General features: G+C 31.8%; 1 protein-coding gene across 2 annotated transcripts in view; it reads right to left on the reverse strand.

The window, feature by feature from the left end:
• Positions 1 to 7,611: 7,611 nt before the first annotated feature.
• Positions 7,612 to 13,850, reverse strand: part of LOC134726036 (DNA polymerase subunit gamma-2, mitochondrial-like) — a 34,683-nt gene continuing 28,444 nt past the window's right edge. For both annotated transcript variants that reach the window (XM_063590404.1, XM_063590406.1), the window contains exons 8-11: positions 10,987 to 11,124; positions 9,615 to 9,790; positions 8,600 to 8,696; positions 7,612 to 7,670 (exon numbers count right to left, since the gene is read on the reverse strand). In XM_063590404.1, the coding sequence (XP_063446474.1) occupies positions 7,614 to 7,670; positions 8,600 to 8,696; positions 9,615 to 9,790; positions 10,987 to 11,124 (468 nt within the window). In that variant the 3' untranslated portion in view covers positions 7,612 to 7,613. The remainder of the gene's footprint in view (positions 7,671 to 8,599; positions 8,697 to 9,614; positions 9,791 to 10,986; positions 11,125 to 13,850) is intronic.

Consider the following 13,850-nt stretch of genomic DNA (forward strand, 5'->3'; position numbering starts at 1 on the left):
GACTTTCATAGCTCAAAATTAACGTTTTTACAGAATATTTGAATAAAGTAGTTACAGATTATTCGCTTCTCAAAGTGTAAGACGCAATACAAATCGTATGCTTGCACAATCTTACCGAAATACGGATTAAATTATAGTCGCCGTCACGTAAAATTGGCACCATGATTTTTGTCAAAATTTTCTTAAATATCGATCGCGTTTACTCGAGATCATGTTTTTCAATTAGCGGAATAAAAATCCAATCCAAATATATACTACTGTCCTACCTTTTATTGTGTTTGCACTGTATAATCCTGACCTTCACAAAATCCAGGATTATTTTGTATGGTGGAATCCGACATTGTTATTACCGGAAGTGTTGCTGTGGAGTCCACGTGCTCTCAATTTTCTTGTGTCTCTCGGAGCTGTGCGTCATTTTTATGTAAAAAGCGCGGGAAATCGTATCATCAATGACAATGATATTACCAGAGAGTAACGAATGTTATGTAGTAAGGGATCCTCATAGAAACCAAAATGGCGGTTTTACAATGAAAACAATCTTGAAAAATGTGAAGGTCAGGATTATACAGTGCAAACACAATAAAAGGTAGGACAGTAGTATATATTTGGATTGGATTTTTATTCCGCTAATTGAAAAACATGATCTCGAGTAAACGCGATTGATATTTAAGAAAATTTTGACAAAAATCATGGTGCCAATTTTACGTGACGGCGACTATAAGTCCTAAACATTTTGACATTTCTTCGTATATTTTTATCGAAAACCGGTTTAAGGTTCATCATAAGGAATTGAAAAATATGGCCGTGTTTACGCCTCAAAAATTACTACGAGTACAGACAAACTGGTACATCCAGGAAAGTTTTAAGGCATGGCAGGAACTAGATATATAAAAGTTATATGAAGTCTACGTTTTAGAAAATTAAAAACTTACCTGCATTTTGATGTGCATTTTTTTCCAGTCTGCAGAAGATAGCAAAATAAACAAACACCCGAGTTTCATTTGATACGGTCCACTCAGTTACACAGTTTAAACCTGTTAAATCACCTATTGTCTACAGGAGTCTATTGTCCATCTATTGTCCATTTAAATCAATACTACTCACAACATTGATTATATGAGGGGAGCTTCTCAATCGTTTTCACTACTTAGTTAATTTTTGCACCTTCTGCAGGAACGAAAAAAAATGGATAGCAAAATCTAGAAAAGTTTATAATTTTCTGAAACATAAAATGCATTTAAAATTTATATATCTATCTATATCTGCCATCCCTCAAAACTGTTCCAGGTGTATAGGTTAGTCTGTGCTCAGAGTAAAATTTGGGGTGTAAATACGGCCATTTTAGCCAAAAGGTTATGATGAACCTTAAACAAATCACATGAACGTGTTAAGATCCGACTAAATACCTATTTCCCGATATGGTCAGGTAAAATTGCTACTATATCCTATTTGTTGAATTTTACTTGTGACGTCACTTTTGTTCGTTGATCTAGTCAGTCGACATACAATGTGTGGTTCGGCTGTGCTGTTTTAATGTGCTGACCTAGGTTGTTTTATGTCTTTTTTTCTGTAGTTAGTCACCACTACGGTGCTGACATGTATATCAATAATTTCGTTATTTTTATAAATTTACTGTTAAAGTATGAATTATTCTATATTTTTTGAATTTTGGGTCATCCATGCTCATCTTTGTTTGGCTTTTTTTACTACTTTTACCGGAGCGTCACTGATGAGTTTTATGTAAACGAAACACGCGTCTGGTTTATTAAGGATTATGTACCCTTCTGTTGATTCAATGCTAAACATATGGAAATTTTATAGAAAATCCACAGCCTTTATCCTTGTACTATCATATTTGGCAATTTGATGACTGAAAGAGATAAAATTATTGCATGCAGTGCTAGCATTGATTTCCTTTAAGGTTTATGTACCCTTCTGTGGCAGTTTTTGTACGAATTTTCCAAACATCAATTGTATCAAAACTACAAAAACTTACAAAAATGGCTACAGAAGGGGTCATAAACCTTAAATTATAATTAAGCCTGGTACCTTTACTAACTATGAGCATATCGTTATGTTCTATTGCACTGTTTATCTGTGTATTTCTCTGTCCTGAATGTTCTTCCATTTATTTGTATTGTAGTCTTCTCATGTAATGTTGTCATTTTAGTGTTATATATAACATTGTCATAAGAGCCGATTTGTTTTCTCTCAATCGATTAATGACTTTTGAACAGCGGTATACTACTGTTGACTTTATTTATATCTGTAATATTTCTTATACATTATTTGCTTTGCTATATAATACTAATAGGCTAAGACACTGCAGAGTGTGTCTTAATGAATATCCTGCCTGAATATTCTACAGACTTTCCGTTTGTTTTTGTTTTTTATATTACGTTCTACTCCATCAGTTGAATCAGAGATATATAATGTGTTATGTCTCTGGCTGAAGCAGATTAAATCTATGAATATATTTTCAAGTATTCAAACTCTTAAAATCCTAAATAGGCTTAAAACTTTACAAACAGTTTCGACAAAATTGGAAAATGAATCTACAGCTTTCATTACGGTGGATTCTAATATGACATCCTTATTACGCTTTTGTAAACAAAGCCGTGTTCTAATGAGCATAAAAAATATGTTTCACACATGCGCACGAACTTACTGTGTATATAAACGTTATTTCCATCGTTATCCTTTAAAATTTATACATTTAAGCAGCTAGCATAAACTTTTATTATATATTTTTATAAAACAACATATATTTACCCTGCTCGTGGTTTTTAAACTTATCAAATATGAATTGTAATGCACAGACTCATCGGGGAGGAAACGGGAAAAGCCAAACGTTTTTACGGTATTTTCTTACGCTTCGACCTATAAAAATACTGCATTTGCCCTATTAGAATCGAAATAATTCCTTCATGTCATGCTCTATGCTCATTTTAAAATGGGTAGGCATTATATTTGACCACATTTTACACCTCGCTAACGCTCAGTGTAAAATATCGACAAATATAATGCCTACCCATGTTAAAATGAGCATAGAGCATGACATGAAGGAATTATTTCTTAATTTTAGAATATCAGAAAAAGAGATCATATCATCAAAATAGGTTTGGAAAACAGTTTTAGGCACGCAAGTCGCAACGTACTCAAACTGAACAACAGGTATCTTATGATAATATTCATTTCCCTGGTCAAGGATTAGAAAGTCAAATAACTTCAAGCAATATGAAGAGTGAATTCATTAGTATGGCAACAGTAGTGAGTCGTACATCAGTGATATGACAAGATCGTACAATTAAAGGGCAAATATCAACGGTGTTTGTCTGTACATAACCAAAAACTAGAGGCTCTAAAGAGACTGTGTCGCTCACCTTGGTCTATATGAATATTAAACAAAAGAAGCAGATGGATTCATGACAAAATTGTGTTTTGGTGATGGTGATGTGTTTGTACATCTTACTTAACTAAATATTCTTGCTGCTTACAATTATTTCTATGTATAATGAACTTGGCCCAGTAGTTTTATTGGAAAATGTAAGTAAAAATTTACAAATTTGGTAGAAATCCAGTATAGTTTAAGAAAGTTATTAAAATTTCAAAAACTTTAACCACAGAGTGAATATTTGTGGACGCCGCCGACAACGACGGAATGTAGGATCGCTTAGTCTCGCTTTTTCGACTAAAGTCGAAGGCTCAACAATAATAACCAAAAACAGCAAAATTTCCTTAAAATTACCAATTTAGGGGCATTAACCCAGAAACAGGTTGTACAAGTCATCTGAAAATTTCAGGGCAGATAGATCTTGACCTTATAAACAATTTTACCCGATGACAGATTTGCTCTAAATGCTTTGGTTTTTGAGTTATAAGCCAAAAACTGCATTTTACCCCTATGTTCTATTTATAGCCATGGCGGCCATCTTGGTTGGTTGGACGGGTCACCGGACACATTTTTCAAACAAAATACTCCAATGATGATTGTGGCTCAAGTTTGGTTAAATTTGGCCCAGTAGTTTCAGAGGAGAAGATTTTTGTAAAAGTTAACGACGACGGACGCAGGACGATGACGACGACGACGGACGACAGACGCAAAGTGATTGGAAAAGCTCACTTGGCCCTTTAGCCAAATTTACCATGTGGTTTTTTCAAACAGTTGTTTAAAGAGGATCTATTTATGTTTCTTACATTGATGTTGTGTAACTATTTATTGGTTAAACATTTTGCTTGCGTATGGTACATGAATATGCCAAAATACTAGTACTGGTACATTTTCGAATTGCTTTCCAAAAAAAGAAGTTAATTTGAAAGCGAATTAAACCTGAGACTAGTATAACACACCTTATAGTAGTCTCAGATTAAACTAATTGCCCAAAAAATGACTAGTTTGTGCACAACATTTTAAAACAGCACCTTAATAAAGAAATTTTAATTTCAGTTTTCTGATCAATGTTGCTAACATTTGTCTATCCAGTGTTTTTTGGGGGGTACAGCCTTAGATTATAAGATAATTTTAAGTAACATCGAAATTTACGATGTATATTTGAAATCACCTGACAAAATTAACAAAAGAAGTTATATTAATATATAGTTTATAGTTAGTCTATGTGTTTCTGTAGCTGTATATACAATTTGTATTTGCCATTTATAGAAAATTAGAACGATGATGTGTTTTCTCCAGAAACACATAGTTTTGTAAATCCTTTTATCTTCCTCCTATACATTTCTAGGAATATGATTGGTTAAAAGCAACCTCGTGGAGACCGTGTATATTCAATATTAGGTTAGTAGGGAGGCGGGGCTTATTTCGATACAGGGTTAGTAATGGATTTACGACTTAGGCACTGTTTGAATATTTAAAAGTATTCTAATTCTATTTAATATTGTTACATCAAGGTTATTGATAATAGATATTTATGGTTTAGATAAGTTTTTTTTAGTGCAGACCAATTGAAGAAGGTTCTTAAAACTAAACACTTGAACACTTTAATACAGAAATAAGAAGATGTGTTATGATAGCAAATTAAATAAGACAACTTTAGTCTTATTTTAACAAATAAAGAAAGTCGGTACGATAAGTTTGTTACAAAGTGTGCTAGTGACCTAATATGATATATACAGGGTAAGTATATTCTCACTAACACACTTTGTAACTAATAGTATCAGATAAGGTAAATCTTTAATATCGAACCATTTCTGCTATTTAAAACTATCGTCAACTGATGTACTGCTTTGGAATACATAGCGTGTACTGTAAAGTGTAATGTTTTACCGGTAAACTTATAAAGTTTACCCTTTCAAAAACTTCCATAAAAAACTTATATACAAAAACACAATATATAGACAATAATAGTGCATTGACTTGACATATCAATGATATAAGGATGAGGCTGTGCCAAGCTATTTCCCCATTTCGGTCTGAATCCTTATATCATTGATGTCAAGTCAATGCACTATTATTGTCTTTATACTGCAATCTAAAACTAAAGGCTCTAAAGAGCCTGTGTCCCTCACCTTTGTCTATGTGAAAATTAAACAAAGGAAGCAGATGGATTCATGACAAAACTGTGTTTTGGTGATGGTGATGTGTTTGTACATCTTACTCTACTGAACATTTTTGCTGCTTACAATTATCACTATCTATAATGAGCTTGGCCCAGTAGTTTCTGCGGAAAATTTTACCGGTAGTAAAAATTAACAAATTTTATGAAAATTGTTTAAAATTGACTATAAAGGACAATAACTCCTTAGGGGGTCAATTGACCATTTTGGTCATGTTGATTTATTTGTAAATCTAACTTTGCTGAACATTATTGCTGTTTACAGTTCATCTCTATCTATAATAATATTCAAGATAATAACCAAACACAGCAAAATTTCCTCAAAATTACCAATTTAGGGGCAGCAACCCAACAACAGGTTGACCGATTCATTTGAAAATTTCAGGGCAGATAGATCTTGACCTGATAAAGAGTTTTGCACCATGTCAGATTTCCTCTAAATGCTTTGATTTTGAGTTACAAGCCAAAAACTGTATTTTACCCCTATGTTCTATTTTTAGCCGTGGCAGCCATCTTGGTTGGTTGACCGGGTCACGCCACACATTTTTTAAACTAGACACCCTAATGATGATTGTGGCCCCAAGTTTGGTTCAATTTGGCCCAGTAGTTTCAGAGGAGAAGATTTCTGTAAAAGCTAACGACGACGAACGACGGACGACGACGACGGACGCCAAGTGATGGGAAAAGCTCACTTGGTCCTTCGGGCCATGTGAGCTAAAAACACATTTTCAGTTGTTATTCAATGCCTTAAGATTATTTATTTGATTTGAATACTGGGGGAAAACCCCTTTAAAAAGGCCTCATATCATGCTTGCGGAGAAATATACAACACAATGAAATTTACATTTACCTGTTGAAACCCACCTTTGATGGTGAACGATATCGTTTGAGTATGGACTAAAATATCAACCATAAGCATAAAACATAATGATTTACATAGGTTGAAAACAAAAAAGATTAACAAATACAATATGTTTTTCAAATAATAAATTATTGCAAAAGAAACAAGGTTGAGTCATTCCACACATCGTTGTATGCATTGGAAACAAGAACAGGATGGAGAGGTTGTATGAATAATTATATATTATTTCGGCAATTTCTATTTAAATATTAATGAGGAAAAGTGATATCAGGTCAGTGACTGTATATGACATAGAAATATACAGTCAATGCATTTTGACTAATCAAGTAGAACGAGTGCAGTATAAATGCCTATCCGTGGCCAGGAATCGTTGAATATTGTATTGCATTACCGTTTACTTTTGTTAATCATTTAAATAGGAATCAGAACATTGATATATTCTACATTTTGTCATTCATAGATCATTTATTGGTTACTATTATGATTTTGCTCAATGTTGAAGAACCAAAGATAATCTGCTATTGTTCACACGGTTTCCCATTATTAGTGTCACTCAAAAACATAGCAATACATATATTCTGTGACTTGGCTTATGTTAGTCAAAAAGAAAGACAATAATTTGTTCAGCAGATTGGCTTATGTTGGTGAGTAACACTATCTAATATTATCATTTCTATTTTTAAATCAACAGTTTCAAAAGAATAGTAAAACACACTATAATTATGGTAACTTGAATAATATCAGTATGTTGAATGACTTAATTGTTTATCTTACAAAAACTCAATTATGTGTATTTCAGTAACCAGACATTTTAAAGACATAATTGTACATATATAGCAAATAACATATTTTCACAAAATAGGAATAATGATTTTTTTAAGGTTACTTATTATGACAAATACAACGGAATCAGTATAATGTTAATAACAAACTGCTGTCTTAATTCTGATCACATTATTCATTAGCAGTGATATCTGAAATTGCATTAATAAATACCATTACTGTGCCTTTAACAAAAGTGAAATCATAAATGCAGGCATTAAGAATACTCCGTTGTATGCGGAATTGACATTCTATGTTACATGGCTATACATGTTATAACTTCTTCTCTCGACCAATGTTCTGTACAAAATAGATTATTTCTAACTTGAGCATGTAAGTTTATTTTTTTATCTCCCCTGTCAGAAGTCAATGTTCTTTAAAATAATCTCTTTCAGCTGTGTCAAGTGAATTTTTTCCTGAAATAAGAAAACAAATAGAATTTAAAGTTTATATGCATTTATTAAATTATTAATATAAACCTTTATTTGGTGTTATAAATTTTGCTTCTTGTATATTTTGGCATTAGTGGCAAGGTTTCGGTGCAAAATAAAGTTGACATGCAGTTTTTGTCCGAACACATACATGTGTATCTAGGGTTCATATCCAGATTTGATTTTTTGAGTTCTTTTTAAAACACAATCACACACACAAAATTTGTTACGTGAAATTTGGAAAACAAATTATCTTTAATTATTGTGCAACATCTTGTTTTTTCCCGATGTTTATGATTTTGCTGCCAATAAGCATTCTTTGACCTTTGTTTTGGTGGATTGAAGTAAACAGAGCCTACTTCCAGTACCTGTCTATCCTCATTTAATACAACAATCTCTTGTTTTTCTCAGATGCAGCCAGTTACCTTGAGCATTATTTTACCTATGTTTCTTCGGATGAAGCAAACAAAGCCTTCTTCCAGTTCCTGTGTATCCTTATTTGATTCAACATTCTCTTGTTTTTGTTGACTCTAATAATAGAGTTTTTATACTGTACATTATTATTTTTACCCTTTGTTATTATACTGATAAAGATCAAGGGATTTCAAATTACTGTTTTAAACCAATTGCAATTTTGTGACTGCATTTAACAAATTGCCTAGACACTTGTCTTTTATTGAAGACAGTATACTGAAAAGCAGAGATGAGAAAAGAGGCATAATATATTTACATTTATATACTGATTTTGTGAGGTTTTTAAAATAACAAAAAATGCGACAGTTGTCTCTAAATCATTAGTGTAACAGATTCCATAAATTTTAAATATATAACTGTCTCAAGTGGATTAATATCATATCACACTCTATGCCATGTGGAATCCATATATAACATATAACCGAGTAATATTGTCATACCTTTAATGTAGTATCTTTATTTCTAAGTTCAATGGTTCCTGAATCTAATGTCCCTTCACTTAGAATAGCAGTGTATGGCAGGCCCATCATATCATTTCTAATAAAAACAAATAGTTATTAAAATTCTTCTTTCCATTTTGATCAAAGTCATGATTATTATTGTGTCTCAATCGGTGAAACAAAAAGCTCAGGAAATTCTTACTGTGAACACATTTTTACATATTAGTTCTAAATTCAATATTTTTAGAAAAAAACACCATTGTTACCCTGGTTTCAAAATTTTAGCTTTACAAGTTAATAGAAATTTGTATTTAGTTTAATATTAATTTGATGGTTTTTATCAATGACTAAATCAATGATTTTGAGTACTCTATGAATAAATGTAATTTCAATGTAATCTTGGATAGATGTGCTTTAAATTTATACAGACTAGTATATAGAAAGTAAGTAAGTTAGTAAGTAAAGTAAGTAAATTTTAACAAATAAAACATGAGCTCTGTAGAGCTCTTACATGTCTTAACCAACATGATATTTAAAAAAAATAACAAATAACAAATTATAAGCACATTTGACAAACTACACATACAAAAACAACACATGCACAATATAATAGCTAAACAAACATGCGGTATCGGCTTTGCTCATTGTATGGTTACCTATAGTTGTTTATGTTTGTGTCATTTTTGGTCTTTTGTGGATAGTTGTCTCATTGGCAATCATACCATATCTTTTTTATATACATAAATTAAAGCAAGCAAGCTAAAGGAAAGGAAAAGCAAATTTGCTTTAACTGGCCCCCTGACAAAAGCTAAGCAAATATATAAAACAAAAGCAAACAAAAATCAGAACAAAGGGCTTGAGGATTCTGGCTCTGAAACAACAAAGTTAATGTCTACAGAAGCAGTTTTCTGAAGAACACCTTAAAGTATAAACACAATTATCTCCTACTATTAGTCTATAAAAACATTAGTTAAAAAAAGACAGAATAAAAGCCATGAAAACAAAACATAAATACCTTATAAACTGATCTTCAACTGAGAGGGAATCTTTTGCATGAAATACATCAATCCCAGCATTCCTTAAATCTTTATTTAGATATGATGCAACTTCCTGTATTTCATTTGATCTTGATTTAGATGAACTGACTATTGACAACTTGTATGGAGCAATCTTTGGATGCAAGTTTAATTTCTGAGGGAAGAAAATATTCACCGGTGATATTTTTTTATTTCTCATTAAAATGCTTTTGCAAAGAAAAATCATAATGTTTCTGACACTGTACACATCAAATAAATTACATAACCTAAAATAAAAAGGCTCAAATGAGTCTGAACAGCTTGAAAGGCAATTGCCAGCTTTAATATAAATATGCTTTCTATGAATGTTAATTTGGTGCCCTAAAAAACTTTCAACAAACTATTATATAGGGACTGGGTATGACCTCAACAACACTATGACAAACTATTCTTATTGTAGCAATAGTATACATGCTAAATTCTCTTTAGTTTGAAAATGAATTGGATTTAGAGATATTTTTTAAGCAGTTCAATGACAAAGAAAAAATCCTGATTATTTTCATAAATTTGTGATTTTGAAAAAAAAATTAGGTCAGCCATTCGGATTGTAAGATCTTAAAACTTTCAAAATTTTGAATTATTACACTGTAAACTAAAGGAGTAGGTCCGGTAATTTCGGCCTCAAATTTCAGGTTTATCTGACAAAAGATTTTGACCACTTTTCAAACAGTGTCTATTTCATTTGAATTAATTAGTTCATGTGAAAGATTTGAACTGATTTAGTCATTAAAAACGATCTGATTCAATCTCAAATATGAAAAAAATCAACCAAATATGCCGAAAAATGTCAATTTTCAGATGGTTTTTGTCAAAAATGAAATTGGCAGCATCCGTGTTCATCCTCAACCTTTATATATGAGATTTATTATCATAAAATACAACTTCCATTTCAATATAAAGCCATTAAAGGATGAACACAATTGCGGCCACTTTTGTTTTACACAAAAAACGTCTAAAATTTAACTAAAATGCTAGAATTGTGAAGAATTCAGTAATTTAGCATGACTTTAAGATGCCAGTGCCCGATATATGTTCATTTTAAAATAGTCAAAAATAGCCCATATTTATGTAGCAGAAGCACTCTTTGGTCAATAAATAACTAAAAGTTTACATTTTATCAATTTTATAAAACTGCTATATTTTGAGGCCAAAAAGGGCTCTTACTGGACCTACTCCTTTCTCAGTGAATCACAATTGATACACCGTTGATGCTAGATTAAGTGGACAGACATTTCAGAATCCAAAAAGGTTCACAATCCTATTTCAAACTTTTGATTATTAACTGTTTTATGATTTGTTCCAACACTATACCTCAGTAGGTAGAGATTTCTTTCCTGTTTGAGCTGTACTTTCTGTATAAGCATCACATAAACAAGCCATCAGACAATGTTCTAATACTGTACTACACTCTATCAAATGAGGGGTGTAACTTTTATTTCCATTTGCACACTGAAAAAAAAACCCACAACAATATCATGTTTTTAATGTGTTTTTTTATGCAATTTTGTTGCTATCTAACTGATAATTGAATTTTAATTTCATTCATAAATCCTCAGTCTAAAATCAAGTCTCTATATTTATTGTGAGGTTTCTGATTGCTAAGATATTTTGAAAAAAATCAAACTCTAGATAATTGCAATGAAAATTGAATTTATAATGATAAAAATGATAATGATAAAGATGTGGTATGAACGTCAATGAGACAACTGGTCCGAGAACACAATTAATTCGTAGTGCATTTCTTTTAGAACATAAATGAAAATAAAAAAAATCCCACCTGCGCTTTCTCAAAGAAACTTTTACAGTGTGTTGTACTACTTTTGGGACAAATTATATCAAAATTATAGAAAACTTCATCGCCTCTAACTCAAAATATGGACAATTTTATGTTTAGGGTGTCTTGAAATCTTTTGACAGCTTCTGAAGTACTCATTTTCAACCTTTTTCAGCTGGACCAAATCACTACTTTCCTTTAAAATTCTGGACCCAAATTTTTTTACAGTGTAATTTTATCCCCTTATTTGCAATTTGAGGCATTAAACATGGAGAAATAAATTTGGAAGGGGTATAAAAATTAATGGCAAGTAACCCACTGTCAACACTAGGGACTATATTTGTGAACAACGAAAATCAAGGGACGACAATGGTGTTCTCGGACCAACTGTCCACAAGATACCAAAATGACACAGACATTAACAACAATAGGTCACCATACAGCCTTCAACAATGAGCAAAGTCCATACATTATAGTCAGCTACAAAAGGCCTAGATAAGACAATGTAAAACAATTCAAATGAGAAATTTAACGGCCTTATTTATGTAAAAAAAAATGAACGAAAAACAAATATGTAACACCTAAACAAACGACAACCACTGAATTACAGGCTCCTTACTTCGGACAGGCACATGCATAAATAATGTGGTGGGGTTAAACATGTTAGCGGGATCCCAACCCTCCCCATAACCTGGGACAGTTATAACAGTACAACATAAGAACTATGAAAATCAGTTGAAAAAGGCTTAACTCATCAGATAGACAAAAATACAAGTGGATTTCTGGCTTGTAATTTAATTACAACAATGTGATTATAAAAATATGAAGATGTGGTATGATTTATAATGAGACAACTCTCCAACAGACACCAAATTACAGAAGTTTACAGCTATAGTTCACTGTACGCCATTTAACAATGAGCAACCAGATGCTCCGCAGGGCGTAGCTTTATACGACCGCAGAGGTTGAACCCTGAACGGTTGGGGCAAGTATGGACACAACATTCAAGCTGGATTCCACTCTAAATTTGGATTGTGATTAAATAGTTGACACAGCATAGGTTTCTGACACAGAATGAATGTATTCAAATGAACTTAAAATTTTTGTTTTCTCTTAGAGCAATTCACTATGCTGTTGAATATTAATCCTCTCAAAAAAATGTTTGAAGAAATTTTCTTTTTATTTATGAAATTTCAAATGAGAAAAATTGAACCCAATTTTTTATTCACATCCCCCTTTCCCTTATTCCAAAACTAATTTCAATTAAAATATTCTAATGGAGTTTGCAACAATTACTACTCATTTAAATACATCATAAAATATTAAGATGTAAAAAAACTGCTTGTTATCACTGAATGGTAAAGATTATTTAAATTTACCAGTTGGTAGTAAAAAGTGAATATACATTGTATATTGTATATAACAAAGATTTAAGTTGATTCTGGACAAAGAAAGATAACTCCAATTAAAAAAAATTCTTGCAGATATTTCTTGCTTACTATACTGGACAAAGAAAGATAACTCTTAATTAAAAAAAAAATTGCTATTTCACAATATTGTGAAATTAGATATTTCTTGCCATTGCACAATACTGTGCAATTGAAAAGACTTGCTATTGCACAATACTTAATATAATAATTTTTGATCCTGATTTGGACCAACTTGAAAACTGGGCCCATAATCAAAAATCTAAGTACATGTTTAGATTCAGCATATCAAAGAGGCCCAAGAATTTAATTTTTGTTAAAATCAAACTTAGTTTAATTTTGGACCCTTTGCACTTTAATTTAGACCAATTTTAAAACTGAGCCAAAAATTAAGAATCTACATACACAGTTAGATTTGGCATATCAAAGAACCCCAATTATTCAATTTTTGATGAAATCAAACAATGTTTAATTTTGGACCCCGATTTGGGCCAACTTGAAAACTGGGCCAATAATCAAAAATCTAAGTACATTTTTAGATTCAGCATATCAAAGAACCCCAAGGTTTCAATTTTTGTTAAAATCAAACTAAGTTTAATTTTGGACCCTTTGGACCTTAATGTAGACCAATTTGAAAACGGGACCAAAAATTAAGAATCTACATACACAGTTAGATTCGGCATATTAAAGAACCCCAATTATTCAATTTTGATGAAATCAAACAAAGTTTAATTTTGGACCCTTTGGGCCCCTTTTTCCTTAACTGTTGGGACCAAAACTCCCAAAATCAATACCAACCTTCCTTTTATAGTCATAAACCTTATGTTTAAATTTCATAGATTTCTATTTACTTATACTAACGCTATGGTGCGAAAACCAAGAAAAATGCTTATTTGGGTCCCTTTTTGGCCCCTAATTCCTAAACTGTTGGGACCGAAACTCCCAAAATCAATACCAACCTTTCTTTTGTGGTC

This window comes from Mytilus trossulus, chromosome 7 (assembly GCF_036588685.1).
Source record: "Mytilus trossulus isolate FHL-02 chromosome 7, PNRI_Mtr1.1.1.hap1, whole genome shotgun sequence".
Classification (NCBI taxonomy): Eukaryota; Metazoa; Mollusca; class Bivalvia; order Mytilida; family Mytilidae; genus Mytilus; species Mytilus trossulus.